The sequence below is a fragment of the Zootoca vivipara genome, chromosome 1, assembly GCF_963506605.1.
Source record: "Zootoca vivipara chromosome 1, rZooViv1.1, whole genome shotgun sequence".
Lineage (NCBI taxonomy): Eukaryota > Metazoa > Chordata > Lepidosauria > Squamata > Lacertidae > Zootoca > Zootoca vivipara.
Genome location: NC_083276.1, coordinates 107127618 through 107147509, shown reverse-complemented (window position 1 = coordinate 107147509; position 19892 = coordinate 107127618). Strand labels below are relative to the sequence as shown.

The 19892-nt window shown below is 40.2% G+C and overlaps 1 protein-coding gene across 2 annotated transcripts in view; it reads left to right on the top strand.

Moving 5' to 3' along the window:
- The window catches only part of DPP4 (dipeptidyl peptidase 4), a 59551-nt gene that overhangs the window by 14538 nt on the left and 25121 nt on the right, over positions 1–19892 (top strand). The window contains exons 6-18 of one of the 2 annotated variants that reach the window (XM_035132535.2): positions 272–324; positions 541–613; positions 1719–1839; positions 3684–3844; positions 4881–4924; positions 5543–5678; positions 5888–5932; positions 9919–10029; positions 10118–10185; positions 11390–11443; positions 13327–13445; positions 14600–14647; positions 16701–16799. In XM_035132535.2, the coding sequence (XP_034988426.1) occupies positions 272–324; positions 541–613; positions 1719–1839; positions 3684–3844; positions 4881–4924; positions 5543–5678; positions 5888–5932; positions 9919–10029; positions 10118–10185; positions 11390–11443; positions 13327–13445; positions 14600–14647; positions 16701–16799 (1132 nt within the window). Of the gene's footprint in view, positions 1–271; positions 325–540; positions 614–1718; positions 1840–3683; positions 3845–4820; positions 4925–5542; positions 5679–5887; positions 5933–9918; positions 10030–10117; positions 10186–11389; positions 11444–13326; positions 13446–14599; positions 14648–16700; positions 16800–19892 lie in introns of both variants that reach the window. The other variant, XM_035132551.2, reaches the window with a different exon arrangement.

Sequence of the window (19892 nt, the reverse complement as noted above, 5' to 3'; positions counted from 1 at the left end):
GCTCATCAAAGACAGGTAAACCAAAGCACAAGGGGTGCAAAGCAGGGCTGGTGGTAGGGTGTTGCCCTGGGGCAAGGCCTGGTCAGTGTTATGAGGGCCAGATAATGTTGCCTGGAGGTCTGCATGCAGCCCCTGCCAGAGACTTTGGTTTTAAGATTGTTAAATAAAATGTAGATAAGAACATGATTAGGAAAAGGATTTTGAATGCCAGCTTGGTGTGCCTTCCAGCTTGTCTTGGTGCTTTCCTTATGTGCAAACATTTCTCTTGCAGGTGTGGAGGCATTCATACAATGCGTCATACTACATCTATGATGTATCTGCTAGGTCAGTACTACTACTACAACAACTGTGTTATCAAAGTGCTGTTGTTACCCTACAAAGGGTTTTTTAGTTCATGCCAGGCTAGCCAGACTATAACAGTATTATTATTATTATTATTATTATTATTATTATTATTAGTAGTAGTAGTAGTAGTAGTAGTAGTAGTATGGTTGCTTTCCCCCTTTTTCTTTTACCCTTTGTGTTTTTCTTTTCTTGTAGTACCTTAGTACAGGTCAACCCAATTCCCGAGGAGATCCAGTACATATCCTGGGCACCTGTTGGTCACAAACTGGTTAGTGAAACACTTGTAGCCAAACCCATACCATAAAAGTTAAGTGGCAAAATTCCCATTGATTTTTTTTAATGGCTCTGGGTTGCACCCAAGAGCCTTTGCATATTGGCAGCAATGTTTTAAATATTTCAGGTCCACATATTTCTTTAAAAATAAAAGGGTTCACATATCTATATTCTGTACATTAGTTACTTTTCTGAGAATGTTGTACGTTCTCTGCTGGATCTTGTCCTTGACAGCAGATTGTACAGATTAAGGGCATTTTCATGAATTTTACTTCCTTTATATAGCATTCTTTTATATTTCAGGTTTTGAAGAATTAAGGTTTTTTTGGGAGGGAAAAGAAAAGGACAGGGTGAGGGAGATTAAGCAAGGGGAGAAGGAAACGACATGGTCATTGGTCAGTAACCATTGTAGGACACACTAGCTTCATTCAGATATGCCTAAATTATACCGAAGTCAACAATGTTCATATGTGTGATAGTAGTTTTCGTATTGTCACCATGTAGCCTAGACTATCAATTAGTTAAGCAGATGGCAGATTTGCATTTGAGCTGCATTCAGTTGCCTTGAATCATAACAGCTTAAGAAGAGCTTGCTGGATCAGGCCAAAGGCCTGTTTTGTCCAGTATCCTGTTCTCATAGTGGCCAACCAGGTGTGCCTTTGGAAAGCCCCAAAGCAGGACTTGAGTACAATAACACACTCCCCAGTTGTGAGTCCCAGCAACTGGATTCTGGAAGCATACAGTCTCTGATATTGTCCGGGAGCCACTGGCATCTTTATCCTCTGTGAAATTATATAATCTTCATGAAAATGATTCAGGCGACTCTTTTCTCTTCTTCCTGAAAATGATTATCAGAACTAATGGTGCTCATTAAACTGTTCAGCGGGGGAGAGTGTGGTTTGACCCTAAATGGCAGCTTATAAATATTTTAAATAAATCATTAGGTGGTGGGTGGGGGGAAACCAATCAGTGTGTCTACAAATGTGTCAGATGAAAGGGAGAAAAGTCATTCGGTTGATAAAAAGTGAAGAGCTATGCAGCTAGCGTTATCTGACGGTGGTTTGTTTTTTTTAAAAAAAAATGTTTTTGTTTAATGGCAGGCTTATGTTTGGCATAACAACATTTATGTGAAAACAGCACCAGATGCCCTCGCTGTGCAGATCACTAAAAATGGAGAAGAAAACAAAATTTTTAATGGAATACCAGACTGGGTTTATGAAGGTAATTGCCATATTATAACCTAAATACAGAATTTATAAGAGGCAGTGACTATATTCAGATGCAACCATGGTTGTCTTTAATGAGAATGAGCTGCTGTGACCCTCAACCTCATGTTCTCCCCACTCATCCTCACACAAGTGGGGGAGATCAGAAGCTTTTGTTTTTAAATTTGTGGCAACTCATAGCATGCGATAAAATAACCCCAGTCATGCTTTGGGTTTGCTTGTTTGGCGAAAGAGCAACTATGGTTTGCCTCGGATTGGAAACGGAAACTTCTAATCTACTTGCACTTGTCTGTACTGCTTATCAGGAGGGGAATGGGGTGATTCAGCAGATCAGGACTGCACAGGCGCACCAAAAGAGCCCAATCACACAGCCATGAATTTGCTACCCACTTCACCTTGCCCCCACTTCTCTGAATAAGCGGCACTGCTGCTGCTGCTACTGCAAATAGACTGTTGCTGTGCTGCTGAGCAGGAAGGGAGAGAAGGAAGGACACTGTTGTGATCCTCCACACCATTGTTCAAAGTGTTATTTGAAATGAATCTTGCATGATTTACTGACATCCAGTGGTTCCGATGCATTCGCCACATTTCATGTACACGGGGATACCTCACTCACTACTGTCAGTAGTGATTTGGCACTCGTTATTAGTCACTTCAAGAAGCATCTTTAATTTACTAGACCTTGTGATGCACCTTGTGTTTGTATTACACACACACACACACACACACACACACACCAAAGCTGCCAAGTTTTCCCTTTTCTCACGAGGAAGCCTATTCAGCATAAGGGAAAATCCCTTTAAAAAAGGGATAACTTAGCAGCTATGACACACACCGGGGAGGGGTGGTAAGATAAAACAGTGCAGCATCCATGTAAACAATTTTGCAAGCATTATCTTTGTTCCTATCCATCCTTTGGAGATAGAAAATACTCAATGAAAATCTGTTGTGTCCCCCAATTTTTTGGTATTGGCAAATTCTGTTCCAAATGAATGCTGAGTTTAATTGCAAAGCACATTTCTAAACATTTTGGGCAATCTTCACTCAGGCCTAAACTACAGATGTGGCAGTGGCTCTGTTTTTAAATACCTGTTAATTCCGTTCCATGATGCCTTTTCTGTTTTGCTGGCTTCTGAGATAAATATAACTGAGAAAGAAAAGTGTTGGTGGTAGAGGGGCTGCGGAGAAGTCAACAGGTGGAAAAGAGAGTTGAACACCATTTCTCCTGCACATCCCTTCAACGTTTTTAGTAGAGCCATATATGTGATCCCATCTAATGCCAGGGGTCTTGCATTTTTACTCAGCTGTTTACTCTGAAAAGACTCCCAAGGCAACTTGGATGGGATCAATACACAAAAAATGCCCCCCCCCCTGTGCAGGATTACAATCTAAAAGACATAATAGGGAAGAAGAAGATAATGTCTGGTATTTCCCTTACGTTTTAAAAATGTTTGGCTTATAACTGGCACTAGAACTGTTTTCTTCTCATTTGACTGTGCCTTATTTGGAAGGCTGCATGTGGAAATGTTATAGACTAGGAAAGAAACAATTGTCTTTGGTAAACTGTTTGGATTTTCAGTGTCAGAATACATGATGATTTTGAGTGCTAGAATTTACATTAATTATTGAAGCCAGATTATTATGACACATTTATTTCTGTAAAAAGGCATTTCTGAGGCTTTGGTTATTGTGTTGGTCGCAAGACAGGGCAAGGCACCTGAACGTTAGCAGCTACAGTTCCATCTGAAATTGTATACAAATTAATAAGAACAATGTTTCAGAGGCAGAAGCCAACTCAGCGACTATTGCTTCAAAAGAACACATTTGCATCTTTTTCAGAGGAAATGTTTGGCACCCATTCTGCTCTGTGGTGGTCTCCAAATGGCAGCTTTTTAGCATATGCAGAGATTAACGATACTGGAGTTCCTGTTATTGAGTATTCATTTTATTCAGAAGATACACTGCAATATCCAAAGACCATTAAAATCCCATATCCTAAGGTCTGTGTTATTTATTAAACATAGTTGTTGAGCATTTTGATTAAGAGAATACTCACATTTAATCAGTTGCTGCTAACTAAAATATTGTCTGTCTCTCCTCAACAGCTTGCTGTGATTACTGCGACTTAAGTCAATAGCATCTGGCAGCATTGAAGTATTTTATTATCTCTAGGGAAACAGGAAATAAATGCAATTTAAGACTTTGGAATTTAAGTTTCTGAAATGGCTTGTCTTGGGGCGGAGTAGGAATGTGATAAGGGCAGATCTTCATTGGGTGTTAGGTCTGTTACCTTCGGCAAATGCATTTGAATGGTCATTAGAAAAGAAGGAGAGGGAGAGAGCTTCCTTACTCCTCCTCCAGGATTCTGGGGCACTCATCTTTTGCATTTAAAATAGTTGGGGATATTTGAGACCTCTGTATTAACATGAAACTGGGCTTAGATCATCATATTGTCCTATTTACTACTTGGGATTGCATGCCTGAATGTGTTTGGCAATAAGTAGCTGGAGGCTTTTTCCTTTTTCAGTAAAATTGACTGTTATAGGGCATAAGCTACATGCTAGTTTGAATTGTGTGTGTGGTTCCAATGATAATAGCATCCCCACAAGCCCCACATAGCTGTTATTTCTCTCAAGAGAAAAAACTCAGAAAAAATAAATGAATAAATAAAAATGTCTGGCTGCACACAAAAAAGGAGGGGTGATATTGCCATGCCTCCTTTTTTGGAATGGAACAAAGCTTTCATGTTTTCTAAGATCAGAAAGAGATAAGGGAGACACATTCACCTGTAGAACCTCAAAATTCTGTAAATCCGTAACTTACCTGGCATATTTCTGAATACCATGCTATTCTGAATTCTAACATTTAAATGTTGAGCTGAAGAATAATTATTTTTAAGCTTGCTGTGCTTTAATAAACGAGCATTGCTGTTATGTACAGATGTTATCATGATATAAAATGTATTAATTCTTTCAGGCAGGTGCAAAAAACCCAACCATAAGGCTATTTGTTGTGAATACCCAGTCTCTTCCCCAGATCAAGTCCGATGAAATTATTGCGCCGAGTAGCATATCATCTGAGTGAGTCCAAATAATGTAACAAGCCTTGCTTTTGAAACTGTTATAGTGCTGTTTCCTTTTTTGAGCAACAATATATAATAAAGCAGAACACTGATTAAAGACAGCAACGTAAATGTAGTAAAAACTATTTCTGGCAGAAGTTTTATATGTAAGAGTTGTCTTTTCAACATTTTTTATAGTTCCATGTTATTAATACTATAGCAAGCCATTATTCTGCCACAAGAGGTTTCCTATAAATAGTGATTCCTATTGCTATAATTGGAATTTCAGCTTATCTATTTCAACATGCTGGAGCAAATCTGCACACATTTTTTTAATGGCTCTGAAACACTTAAGCTAGCATTTAAATGTGCAAGAAGGAAAATATAACCCTTTTTAGCATCCTCTTTTGAATTGTGAGAATGTCAACAATCCTTGTTCAGTGTTTTGAAACGTGCAGCCTAAGACTAGGAGATACTGTTTTAAGAGTTGCAGCCTAATGTCAAGGGTCTGTAGCCAGTATTGCAATTGCGATAGTATTTGATGCTCAGGTAAATACAAATGGTAGCTATGAGTTTTTAGAATTCAAGCTTGTGTACGCATATCAATAGATGCCTAGCACCATCTTATCCTTTCTAGGGATCACTACCTGAGTGTTGTAACATGGGTGACCAATGAGAGACTCTGTCTGCAGTGGCTCAAAAGAATTCAAAATTTTTCAGTTCTTGGAATCTGTGACTACCACACACAGAGTGGAGCATGGCAATGTCCACAGGTATGAAAGGGTAGGGTGGGAGTCAACTTTCCTTAGGAAGCCATTGGGCAAAGAAAATCCTGTAACTATTTACATTAGAGTAGGGGAGGGGGTCACGAAGAGTCGGACACGACTAAACGACTAAACAACAACAGGGGAGGGGCAAGAAGGGTATTGCTTGGTAGGCACCTATTATAATGGTGGATATTTCTTTTCTCTTCCCCTTTCAGGACAAAGAGCGTCGCTTTGAGAGTAAAACTGGCTGGGTTGGCAGAGTAAGTACTGTATTTTGGGGAGCCAAACTACATGCTACACTGCAGCCATGTGCAATGATATCTCCATGGGTCCTTTTCCATTGCAAAGCATAGTTAAGAAGGTGCTTTTTGCAATGAGGAAAAGGGAAAAGATAGACTTAATTGCTGTCTTGCCAGCTGTTTTCTTCCTGAAACTTTCCCCGGCTTTTTTTGTCCCCTGGTGGAGTCCCAAGGCCCATATTTGTACCTTAAACATGGGTCCAGAACAGTAGTGGAGCTAATAGCAACTGGGAACTTGCATGTTCCAGATGGAAGGACAACTTTGTCTGCTGCTGCTTCATGTATTGGTGGACCTTATGCCGATCCTCCCGCAGTGGACACCCTGCAAGACTGTGCAGCCCAGTGCACTGGTTCAGGAACAGAACTTCAGGAACAGTAACTTGGGTTCCAGTTGCTTTTATTATATACAGAAGAGCAAAACCAAAAGCAAAGTATTTACAAGTTACCATACACAGCTTTCTCATCTAACACACACCAACTATCTCCAGACTCCCTCAAAACTCCCCAACAACGACCTTGCAGTATCATGCTGCTTATCAGGGAACTTTCATAATCCAATCACAGCCTGTTGCTAGGCCTTTCAGTTGCTGCGCAAACTTTAGTCATGTAGTCCAGCCAATTTGGCTGCTTGCCAGCTTTCTAATTGCTTCTCCAAAGCTGCCTTACTTTCTCAGACTTTAACATCATGACATGCAGTTTAATAATCAATTACATATTACATCTATAGGAAGGCTGGTCCATTCCACCTCCGCCCCGCAGGTGGAACACTAAGGATTCTTTCCAAGTTTCTTCAGGATTGTCATTGGTCTACAAGGACTGGAAGGGTGTAGCTTAGAAGTAGGAAACGGGTGACCCTCCAGATGCTATTGGACTCCCAACCCTATACATATCTCCTCAAATGTATTTCCAATAGATTTAATGAGACTTACTCCCAAATAAGTGTAAATGGGATTGCATCACTTTTCCTAACAGTGGAAAATAGAATAATAACCCTTCAGGTGCGTAGTTAGATGAGACCATTGGGAGACACCCATTCCAAATAACTGAGACAACAACACTTTAAATGATATTGCCACTTTTGTTCTATCGAGAGGCCACATCTGTGGCCTTATGTGCCCAACTTCTCTCTTTTTTGGGGGGGGGGCTGGAATTGAGGCTGGTAAGATTACAAAATGCATGTGATATTTCAAGCTTTCCCATGCATATTTACAATTTTTAAATTCCTCTCGTCCCCTCCCCCCTGGCAAAAAAAAAAAGAGCTTTCAAGAAACACAGTGAGGAAGGAGACAGCAGGGATAAAAAAAAAACCTACCCTACAAAGATGGGAGATAATCCCACCTGCTGTCAAACTTGATCAGGAAGACCTTACAGCTAACACATTTTGCTTCTATATCGTACAGTATCAGTAAGTAAAGTGATGAGCAGACTGCATTTGCGGCGAACAGTTATGCAAAAGGAAGGTGGGGAAAAAAACGAGCGTGAGTGTAATATAAACTAGAAAGGAGGGAGGGGAATTGATTACCCCACCATTGTTGGATAATGTTCTTCTGCACTCCAGCTGACAGCAGTTCATCAGCAAAGCACAGCTAAATTTCACTACGATATATCAAAGGTTGCTTTCATGCCACAGGGGCAGGCAACTGTTTCTAGCTGGCAGAGCCCTCAACCCTTGCAAGCCATTTCAAAATCAATGCACACTGGTAAAGGCTGAACACTTGGCAGGCACCAGCCATCAGCTGACCAGTGGCACTTGCAAAGTTGCAACAGGGCTTTAAAGCTGCAGCCTATTGGCTAATTCGCAAGCCTTGCTTTCATTCATTCCTTTAAAAAAACCTCCAGTTATATAGATTCTCCACCAATGGCTTTGCATAATACCTTTGAATGTACAGCTATGGATAACAACAAGATTTATTACAGGAATGTTGTGGAGGCTGCTTAGAAATAATGGGAAACCTTGGACAGCTATGCTAATGAATATTTTCCTTAGAGCAAATAAGGGGAACTTCCAGATGTTGGACTTGGTCGGCTCCAGCCAGTAAAGTCAATAGTTGGGGATGATGGAAGCTGTCGTATGACAGCATCTGATTGGCTGCAGGTTCTGCATCCCTGCCTTAGAGCAATGGATCCAGGTTGCCAGACATGTTATTGAATGCCACTTGCTGCTGTATGGATCTGCTTTTTTGGACCCTAGAAATGCAGCTGCCAACATTCTTTGGAATGTGCATAACTTGGTTCTTAGGAGGGGTATACCGAATGGTGGTGGTGCATTTTGTATTGTTCAAGTCAGGGCACTTGATTTTCACTTATCCCGCCTACCTTGCGGACTTCTCTTTATCATATCCTGCTCTGGAGCATCAGCTTATTCCTCAGCAGCAGTTTTTCAGAGGGGATGGTAGCTGAGGATGGTAGCTTAAGGGGCTTACTAGCAGAGATCAGTGAAAACTTGGTTCCCTGACTTGCAAGAATTAAAGGTATTCCTACTGAGGTAAAGGCACATTGGAGGCAACCTGGAGTGATTTTGGATAATAAAATACGTTAGCAAAGGGAAAGTTGTGTTTGCATTGTTTTATGAATAGGGTCTTTTTGCTTTCATATTGAAAACAGGATGTTTTGCCATAAAAAAGATCTAGTCGTTTTATTGAACTAGCAACAAAACTTGCTGATGCTGTATGTTACTATTAATATTTCATCCATTTGCATTCCTTTTGTCACCGCACATAATAGACTAATATTTTGTCAGTTTTAGCAGTGTGTGTGGACATAAATATTAGGTGCCGATTGTGTAATCCAGTTAAATAGGCTCTCTGGTAGATGGGAGTGCACTGCAAAGAAGCAATTCCCCTATTGATCACTTGCTTGACATAACTAAAACAATTATCTCTAGTAGTTTTTGACAAATGACTCCTTATTAAATAATTTGTGCCACACATGAACAATGCTGTAGCCAGGAGACACTTCGGGAGCATTAAAATAAATAGAAGTCATAAACAGAAGTATAATTTGCCTGCTCAACTCAATGCAAGGCAGTACTATTTATTTGCAATTACTCCCCTGCCAGGACAGCCTCCTTCATCTAGAACACAGCATTTCAATAAGATGATAAATCTAATTGCTTAGGGCTCATTATGAAATATCTTGGAATAATATTGCTACCAGAATAGGTCTTGTTTGAGGGGGTGAAGCCAGGTTATAAATCATAACTCACTTAAAACTTTAGCCATGATATATAAATCCGATTTTGTTCTGCTGACACTTTAAGACACTAGCCTTGAAGAATAAAAACAGATTCTTCCATCATGAACTGCAAAAACTGCTGCATTTTCCAGAAACCCTTGATCACTATTCAATGAATAATAATAATATTTTTATTATTTATACCCCATCTGGCTAGGTTTTCCCAGCCACTCTGGGTGGCTCCCAACAGAACACTAAAAACAGAATAAATCATTTAAAACTTTCCTAAACAGGGCTGCCTTCAGATGTATTCTGAATGTCGGGTAGTTGTTTATTTCCTTCTGATGGGAGGGCATTCCACAAGGTAGGTGCCGCTACCGAGAAGGCCCTCTGCCTGATTCCCTGTAACCTCACTTCTCTCAGTGAGGGAACCACCAGAAGGCCCTTGGAGCTGGACCTCAGTTTCCAGGCTGAAAAATGGGAGTGGAGGCACTCCTTCAGATATACTGGGCCAAGGCTGTTTAGGGCTTTAAAAGTCAACACCAACACCTAATTGTGTTCAGAAACGTACTGGGAGCCAATGTAGGTCTTTAATGAAGCTGAATATTTAAAGGATTCCCAAAGTTTATATTATTTATTGAATTTATTGCTCCTTTTTTAAAAAAAGAAAAGTGACCCAAAGCAACTTACAAAATGATATAAACAATAAAGTCATTTTTTAAAAAATCAACCTTGTTTATCTACTGTAAACTTTTGGTTGTTGGTTTCCCCAGTTTCAACCTTCTGAGCCTTACTTTGCACCTGACGGTGATAGCTACTACAAAATCATCAGCAACGCAGATGGCTATAAGCATATCCACCACATTGGTATCAATAGCACAGGGGTAAGTAACAGATATATAAATAAATCATTATGGATTTAGGTTCTTGTATCATATAATTCCATTTTTATCTACCCATTTTATATGTTAGGAAATGAAGCCCATTACATCTGGAAAATGGGAAGTAATCAGCATAGCTGCTTTAACGAATAACTTCATGTGAGTATTCATCAAATTTAGTTTTAAGTTTAGTGGAGAAAGGGAGGGTAATGTTTAAAAAGCCTATTATGGTTTCTTAGTATCTGCTGTAGTGATGTCTCTTAATTAGAAGCAGAAATTACCTCTGCATTTATTTATCTGCAACATTTGCATGCAGCCCTATAACAACATTGGCGGCTTCCAATGAAGAAGGAGGTAACTGCAAATACAAATAGCACATGAAATTATAAAACTAAAAGCAAAAATGGAACAAAAACCCATGGTACCCTTGAAGTTTACACAAAGCTTTAAAAACTGGCCAACATTAGTTATTTTAAAAGGCCTGGATGGCCTCTGAGATGCAAAGTTAGTGGGAACAGATGTAAAGTTTCTATGAGGAAGGGGAACCAAGTAGTATAGGGGATTTTGTGCAAGAATCCCTTTTCTAGCCTGTACCATACTAATTCTGCATGCCCCAAGTCTTCCCATTTGGATTAGCAGGAGCCATCTTGGAAACCAACTCAGTTGCCTAGCAGATAATGTCTTTCAGATAGGCTGAACGTGGATGTCCCTTGATGGGTTTTTTTTTTGGTGGTGTTTCAAAGCCCTCTAGCCAGATGTAGCTAAAGACAGGGATATGTTAAATTGCAATTGACTTAAGCACATTGATTTCAGTGAGGTTTAAGTACCACTAACCTTTATTGAATTTGGAGCTTTTGTGTTGAATCTATTTCACCTAAGCTTAGTATTATGCTGGAACATGGATCACTGAATGTTACGGAGACCCAATGCTTAACATAGCATTTCTCTCTCTTTTGGAAGTGCCCTATTGGCTCACAGACTCCTTTCTCCATCCACTATTCAGTGAGATTCATGGAGATCAGTGAGTGCTGGAAATTACTTATTAAATAAGTCATGCAGTTTTGTTTTGTTTTGGATCTGCTGCATTCCTTATGGGATCTGGTGCAGTCCTTTCTTTATTCCCAGGTTAGAATTACCTTAGCAATGATAAAAACAAACTTTGCCAATGCAAGTTAGTCTTACAGCATTGCTATGGTTAGGTATTATATGTAGGTTGATTTTATAGCTGTCTTTTGTATCTGCTTGTGCATTTGAATAATTTCATATTTTGTGTGTCACCTCAGGCAATTTTTAAAATTGGAATGGTGATTCCACGATTTATTGATCAGTCAATCAGTTGGTAACTTGTTTGCTTGTTTCACAGATACTTTATTAGTAATGAATTTGAAAATACGCCAGGAGGAAGACACCTGTATAAGTAAGATTCTGCTTCGCCACATTTTTATTGTAATCCAATACGATATTTTTTCTTTAAGACAATATCATATTTTTAGTTTTTAAGTGTTATTTTTAGCATTAAGCCAAGATAGCTTGTTTTGTCTTGCTATTTTTGAAGCTGTGGTAATGATCTGAGAATGTTTTGAAGTTTACTCCATCTGCTCTACAGAACATCAGTTAAAGAGCTTGGGATATACGCAGAAGGCTGTTAACCACTGAGGCCTGGCGATGCTCAGAATGGGGTATTGATTGATTTATTATTACGGTTCTTGACCAGCACACATAAATATGCAATACATAAAAACAATAAAAGAAAACAAGAATATCTAAAAATAGACAATAAGTATAAGTTTTAACAATTGGTTAAAAGAAAACTAATTAAAAGAGTATTACTACTTGGAGAGGTAGACTACAGCAGTTAATATCACTGGGGTATTTTACGATCCTCTGGTCTGGCCAGTCAGTGGGTTTGATCTAGAAATACCCAAGAAGTGGAAGATTTCATGCAACACATACTTGATGGATCTTCAGACTCTATACAAGACTCTGTGCAATATTTTGTGCAAAGCTTTCTTGCACTAATAGAAAGCTTCTGCTCGATTTCAGTTCCCTTTTCTCATGGAACGATCTGACAGTACATCAGAAAAAAGCCCACCCTGTGCAAAGAGGCCTTCCACTCACAGAAGAGCACCTCTGAACACAACCCTATATTTCTGATAGCCAAATAGGGTTTGCCTTTGGAATGCGTTCAGTTATAAATGTAACAGCATATGGTGTCAAGATTTGATGGACTTTGCATAATGGGAAATTGTACGGCTGTTTTTGCTTCATTTTGCTGGATGTGTAGGATCTGAGTGATGAGGTTTATCATGACACAGTCATAGGGTAGCTAGCCAAATATGTGCTGTGATGAACTGCTAGCAGACGGGTGCATGGCTATCTTAGAAATCCACATTTTCCATGTAGTAATGGAGTGATCTTCAATGGGAAGAAGGTTGCTGTAGCTCTTAAATGATTCATCAAAGGAATAAAAAGTATGTTTACTGTGATACAGATGGCACAACATGGAGGAACTTGGAACACCATGGAGACAGAAAGTTCTTCATGCAGCTGAAAATAATATAGCAAAACTTTGAAAGAAAAGCATGCAAAAAGAGATATGCATGCAAAACCAGAAATTATTCAGTGTGAAAGAAGCCAGCTAGCTTTCAGGGGCCCACTCTATGGCACCAGGAGGCAGTCTCCTTGTTTTCTTTACTGTAGGACCAAGGGCTGGGAACCAATCCTGGGAGATCCCCTGCCCACCATGGGTGTGAACCTTTCCTACCCTGGATGTTGGACTTCCGGAAATAATTTCTTGCTCTTTTATGTATCCTTGTGGAGGTGCTGTCCTGGCCTTTCTGGGTTTGGCATAGGTCTTCCTGTGCCTTTGCTGTCTCCGGATTGATAAGCAAGGAGGACAATAATCTGCTGGCAAGTGAGGGGACAATTTGCATCTCAATCAAGGCACAGGGCAGAAAGGCTTAAACTTCTCAGCACATTTCAGCACTGTGTGTATGTGTGTGTTTTTGCTGTAGCCCCCCAAATCAGTGGGTGTTGGAAGGGGCATAAAATTTGCTTTAGGGAGCCAGATTATCCCATGGAGATTAGCCACTCCTGTTATAATGGAACAGTTGTGCTATAGTAGTTAATTCTTACTTTAATATCTAGTTGAAAACAGGACGAGATAGAAAGAAGTGTTGCCAGTTGTGTAACCTTTTAAACTGAAATAAAGTTAATCCAAGCCAATTTGGGTGGAGTTCTTCATAATTGCGATTTAATGAAACTAACTTCAAGTTAATCTGTTTTTTATCTTTTTTGCAGAATAGCATTAAATGATTTTAAACAAACATGCATAAGCTGTAATCTAAACAAAGAAAGATGTCAGTATTATTCAGCATCCTTCAGCAGAAATGCAAGATACTATACCCTGAATTGCCATGGTGAGTACAGCCTACCCCATCTGATATAAGTGTGACTTGATACCTGGACCCCAGTGCTTATACCAGGCCTACAACTCCCATTATCCATAGCTAGCAGGACCAGTGGTCAGGGATGATGGGAATTGTAGTCTCAAAACATCTGGAGGGCCAAGTTTGAGGAAGCCTGATTTATATTAATCATAAGAAGAAAAAGCAAATTGGTTGTTCTTTAGCCTTAATAGAAGAAAGAAAAACATTCAACTAGACATATAGCACCAAAAAAGGACAGAGCTCTTGCACCTGTTTGACAGTAGAACAGACTTCCATGAGAAGTCATATGGTAGAATCGCAGAATTGTAGAGTTGGAATGGGTCAAAGGGGTCATCTAGTCCAACCCCCTTCAGTGCAGGAATAGTTTGCCCAATGTGGGGCTTGGATCCACAACCCTGAGATGAAGAGTCTCATGCTCTATCTACTGATCTATTGGTGGGCTTGCCTTCCTTGGAGGTTTTCAAGCAGAAGTTGGATGGCCATCTGTCATGTATGATCTAATTGAGATTCCTTCTTTGCTGGGAGATGGGACTAGAGCACCCTCAGGGTCCCTTCCAATGCAATGATTCTATGGTTCTATGAATAATTGTGTAGGAGCCTTATCATTTTTTCTTTTCTTTTTTTTTGCATCTGGTTACCCTAGCTCAATTTTGTTATACTGATAATATTGTCATGAATTTAACTAGCTGTACAGTGTTACCCCAACACACACTTCCACACAGATTGCCAAAGCAAATGCTGCATATTTCCCCAGGATTCAACCTACAACACATTTCGTTGGCTAATGTGCACCTTGGACATCATTTCTAAAAAAAAGTGCTGAGCAATGAGAAGAGCTACCCAGTGAACTGTTGTTTCTCCTCCTGCTGCCTAGAATGGGAAAAAAAGATTGAGATACAAATTTTGGGAAGCAGAAAAAAGGCTAAAGGGAAATTGTTGCCTTGAAACTTCAGGCAGCGAGTACTGGAAAAAGTACTTGAGGCAAAGTTTCCCTCACTCTATCTTTCCCCCCAGAATAGGCCCCTGCCTGAGCAAAGGGTTTGGCTTAAGTTGCGTAAAACTCTCCATTAATGCCTTGATTTAAAAGAAAATAACTTGAGTTTTTAACACTCTGTTCATAACAGGTCCTGGTGTGCCATCTTTCACCTTGCTCAACAGCAGTACAGATGCAGGTACTTTTCTGTTTTTGCTTTAGACATCTGCAAATGCATAGAAATCTGTGGATGTTTACCACCTGCTGGTAGAATGAGTTGGGCTGTAATCCTATGCATACTTATCTGGGGTTAATCAAACATAATGGTCTTGCTTTTGAGTACAGAAGCGACAAACAAAGTCAGTGGGACCAGTAACATACCCTGTTTCTCATATTTTAAGACATACCCATAAAATAAGCCATAGCAGGATTTTAAGCATTCAAGGAATATAAGCCATACCCCGAAAATAAGACATAGTGATAGGCGCAGCAGCAATGCCGGCCGCGGCAGGAGGAGGAGGAAAAAAATAAGACATCCCTTGAAAATAAGCCATAGTGTGTTTTTTTGAGGGAAAAATAAATATAAGACATGTCTTATAATATGAGAAACAAGGTAGAATTAGAGACAATCACTGCAGTCGAATAGATATAACAATACAGCAGTGGTGCATAAGAACACTTTTGCAATACACCAATGCGTGGTGGGGTAGAGCTGCAATGCTAGCTTCCTGGCCGTGGTGTTACCCCAAATGGAACAGAGGGAGGGATGAGGCAATGGTGAGGTTGGGGCTCTGCAAGCCCACAAGCCCACTGGCAGAGCCAGCCTGATTCTCCTGCCTGTGTGGCTGCATGCTCCTTGCCTCTCCCTCTCTCCACCCTGGTAGGCGGTGGCAACACCACTGCCAAGAAGCCGGCACTGTAGCTCCACCCCACTGGGCAAGCTGCTTCTATTGAAATGCACTCATATTACAACATATGGGGAACAGGCTCACATGGTAATGGGGGAAACAAAACTACTAATAGGGAACCTTTGCAGGGGTGGGTGTTGCAGGTTGGGTGGGACCAGAGGCAAGAGTGGGTGGAGCAATGGAGGTGACATGTATTCAGCCACACATAAATCAGATGTTTCTGCTCTCTGGTGGATCTTTCCATTCTGCATTCAGGCAGGAAACAGTCATCATAACAGCAAGACACACTAGAGGCCACTTGAAGGAGGACCTGGAGTCCTCCAGCACCAGTGAAGTCTGTGGCCTGGGGAGGAGGCATGGCATAGGGAGAGTCCTAGGGGCTGCATAGAGAGCTCCATAGGGCTACATATGGCACCGAGATCTGAGGTTCTCTAGCATCTGGTTTAATCCAATGCATGTTGGTTTGGAAGTTTGATGGGATTTTGTTCTCAAGGAACTTTCATTAGGACTGCATTCTTAGAGGTGTAAATCTAGTGATATAATATGATTTGTCTCAAGAGGAAGTGCCCAACTTGGCAACTTTCCTTTTTGATGGCCTATTGGTGGCATAACCAGAAGATATGGGTTGGGAAAGGAAACTGGCAGAGTGATAAATCCCTTTTAGTGTACAGTGGTACCTCGCAAGACGAATGCCCTGCAAGACTAATTTTTCGCAAGACGAATGCATCTTGCGATCTGAAGGTGACTCGCAAGACAAATTCGTTTTGCAAAAAATTCATCTTGCGAATCGCGGTTTCCCATAAGAATGCATTGAAATTTAATCAATGCGTTCCTATGGGCAAAAAAAGAAATTTCAATGCATTCCTATGGGTAACCACGATTCACAAGACGATTTTTTTTTGCGGAATGAATTAAATTCGTCTTGCGAGGCACCACTGTAGCTCATGTGGGGAACTCCTGTATATTTGGGTGCTAGGATGGAGTGACGAAATAATATATACCACATACTGGCACAGAGACTGATAGCAATTAACAAAGTGGACAGGGAGAAGTGACTGTGGGGGAAATCCCTTTATGTGTGAACTGGCAAGCTGGGATGGTTGCCAGTTAGGCTCATATTTGTGAGCCTGTTCCTTAGATCTTGAATGCTCTAGGAATGGGTAAGGAAGGGGGTCGTATTGGTAGGAAGGAGTTCAGATCGTTCTTTCTGTTGCTAATTCCTCTGCCCCTGGTTTCATAGACACACCTTATTGTACTGCTCTCCAGTACAGTAGAACTTGGGATTTTAAAAGTATTTTGTCTATATGTAAACTCATCTCCCGTATTCATCTGTTTCATGTGTAGTTATTAAGGACCTGGAAAACAATACTGAATTTGATAATATGCAGAAGAATGTCCAGATGCCCTCTAAAATACTAAAGAACATCACATTGCATGAAGAAAGTAAGTTTACAAACCAGTTGTAACTTTGATTGTGGATTTTTTTGTTTTGTTTTTTTACTTCTTCAGATTTATCATGAAATAGATGTGCATTCAGAATTTCGGAGGTCCTAATTTTGCAATGTATTTATCAGTCACTTTTGTTAAAAACAACTCATTTGCATTTAATGCTCAGTGCTGTTTCTGAAGAGAAGGTGAAGCTGCATTTCCTCATTTGACGTGGAACTAGGTATGAGAGTTTGAATTTAAAGCCAAATTTGCACTTTCTGAAGCAATATGAGAACCAAAACAGCCTTCCTTTGAAATGTGCACTTATCTGAATTTTTTGGTGAAGTCCTTCAACATTTACAAAAGTGCATATATTACGGTTGCATAAAAATGAATATGTTAGTGAAAATAACATAAAGAAGTACATTATATTAACAACATTTGCTTGCAAAAATGTGTACATTAGTCAAAATTGCATACAAAAATGTGTTGATTAGGAAAAATTCACAGTAAAATGTATGCTCAACTTTACCTTATCCTTCTTTATCTTACTGCTACCACCTCTCCAGGGTAGAAGCTAATGGGTAAGATAAATTTCTTTGCTTTCCTACACAGGTCCAGACATTTGAGCTCAGCATGTTTTCAGTTACGGTAACTTTCCAGTAGAAAGATAGCCAAGGATCCTATTTAGAGAAAAAATGTTGCTCTCTCCTAGATTTCAGACCACATAAAATTACTCCAAAGGAGCATTTCTATATTTCTGAACAAATAAATTGTTCTGCATTGTAAATGACTATTTTTATTCCCTTTGCTAAAAATAAATAAATGGGGGAGGTGGCTGTTTCATCTGTCTTTATAATTCCTCCAACTATCCCACACACTTTTAAAATACAGAGTTCAATTACATCTTGGCTATATAAAACAAAAACTTTTATATCTTTAGTTTATTTACCCATACCCCCACCTCCACTGAAAAAGTACTGTTTTTAATTTATACCAGAATTTATATCCTGCTATCACCTCCAGAAGGAGTCACTCGGAGATGCTAACAAAACGTAAAACAATGTTAAAAATCAAAACAACATTAATCCCATTGTTTTAAGCAATTACGCCTAACAACCCAGAAATAAAAGCATTTTTAAAAAGGAGGGACCTTTGAAGGGCAAAGCTTGACAACAAATAAATTAATCAGCAGCCCAGTGCCAAATGGAAGTTTTTAGGTGGTTTTTGATGGCAATCCTACATCTACCAAGCCAAGCACATGACATTTGTCCAATCAAGGTGTATTTGGGTCACGTCTGAGCATACTAGGAATTTGTAAACGGCCCAGTAGACCTCCACCCCCATCGTTCAGCCAGGAAACTGAGGTCCAGCGCTGAGGGCCTTCTGGTGGTTCCCTCACTGCGAGAAGCCAAGTTGCAGGGAACCAGGCAGAGGGCCTTCTTAACAGAGGCGCCCACCTTGTGGAATGCCCTCCCACCAGAGGTCAAGGAAATAAGCAACTATCTGACTTTTCGAAGACATCTGAAAGCAGCCCTGTTTAGGGAAGCTTTTTATGTTTGAAGTTTTATTCTGTTTTTAATGTTCTGTTGAAAGCTGCCCAGAGCGGCTGGGAAAACCCAGCCAGATGGGCTGGGTAGAAATATATTATTATTATTATTACTACTACTACTACTACTACTACTACTACTACTACTATGCTTTTCAAGTTGTTATATCACCTAAGCATAACTTAAAGCTTATTTTCATGTTGCATGCCCAGTCATGATTTTCCAGGGTGGGGGTGGGTTTGTGTTGTGACAGACAAAAACTTTATCCATACTGTATAAACATTCTCTTAGTCTGCACATGATCCGTTTCTGAAACACCCATTCATAGCATCAATTCAGTAGCTTGCACAACTCCCCTCCCCCAAATTGAATTCAGTAAATTTACTTCTGAGTAGACATGGGTAGGACTGCAGCTTTAATGTTCTTTTTGGGGGTTTTAAAATTGGGTTATTGTTTTTTGGTTTGATTTAATATGTTGCGGTCTTGTTTGTGAACTGCCATGAGACCTCCGGGTATAGGGCGGTGTATAAATTGAATAAATAATAATGCTATTTAAAAAATCTGTTAAATAAAATGGCACCCACTTCAAATGTTCTATTGAACATGTCCTGGGCTGTGATAGGTTTGATTTCCCGATACAGCAAAACTCCAACCTTTTTCATAAGAAGGAAGAGTCATGCCGAAGAGATCTACGCCTGTGGAGATTATGCTACTTTTCCATTTTGGAAAATTTCAGACTTTCTATGGTCTGAGGAAAGATGCTGATGATTGCATAATTGTGTCATGTAGATGTCCCCTAAAAATGTAGGTGAATGAATTACCCTTGATATCTTATTCTATCTTGAAGGCATTTCCATGCATGGAAATGGCTCTAATGATGAGGTTGCAGAATCTGTGGGCAGTATTCAGTGCTAAGTTTTACCTGACCCATTGAAATGAAGGAACCTGACTTGGTTATGTTCAATACCACCCTGTGTGTTTACAGGTACTGAAGCATTGGCATAACGTATCTTGGGTCAGTTTGACCTGTATTACAGTTCTTGGACATATAAAAATATGAGGAGGCTAGATTTTTCTCATATTGTCCCAATAGCCTTGTCACGATTTTTAGGCATAGGGCTTTCAAATAACTTTTGATGGTTGTCCCTGTTTTAGAATGAAATACAAGTGAAGACGCGGGTGGCCCTGTGTTCTAAACCACAGAGCCTAGGGCTTGCCAATCAGAAGGTTGGCGGTTCGAATCCCCACGACGGGGTGAGCTCCTATTGTTCGGTCCCAGCTCCTGCCCACCTAGCAGTTCGAAAGCACGTCAAAGTGCAAGTATATAAATAGGTACCACTCTGGAGGGAAAGTAAATGGCATTTCCATGTGCTGCTCTGGTTCGCTAGAAGCAGTTTAGTCATGCTGGCCACATGACCCGGAAGCTGTCTGCGGACAAACGCTGGCTCCCTCAGTCTATAGAGCGAGATGAGCGCCACAACCCCAGAGTCGTCCGCAACTGGACCTAATGTCAGGGGTACCTTTACCTTTACCTTACAGGTGAAGAACAGTGCTGTAG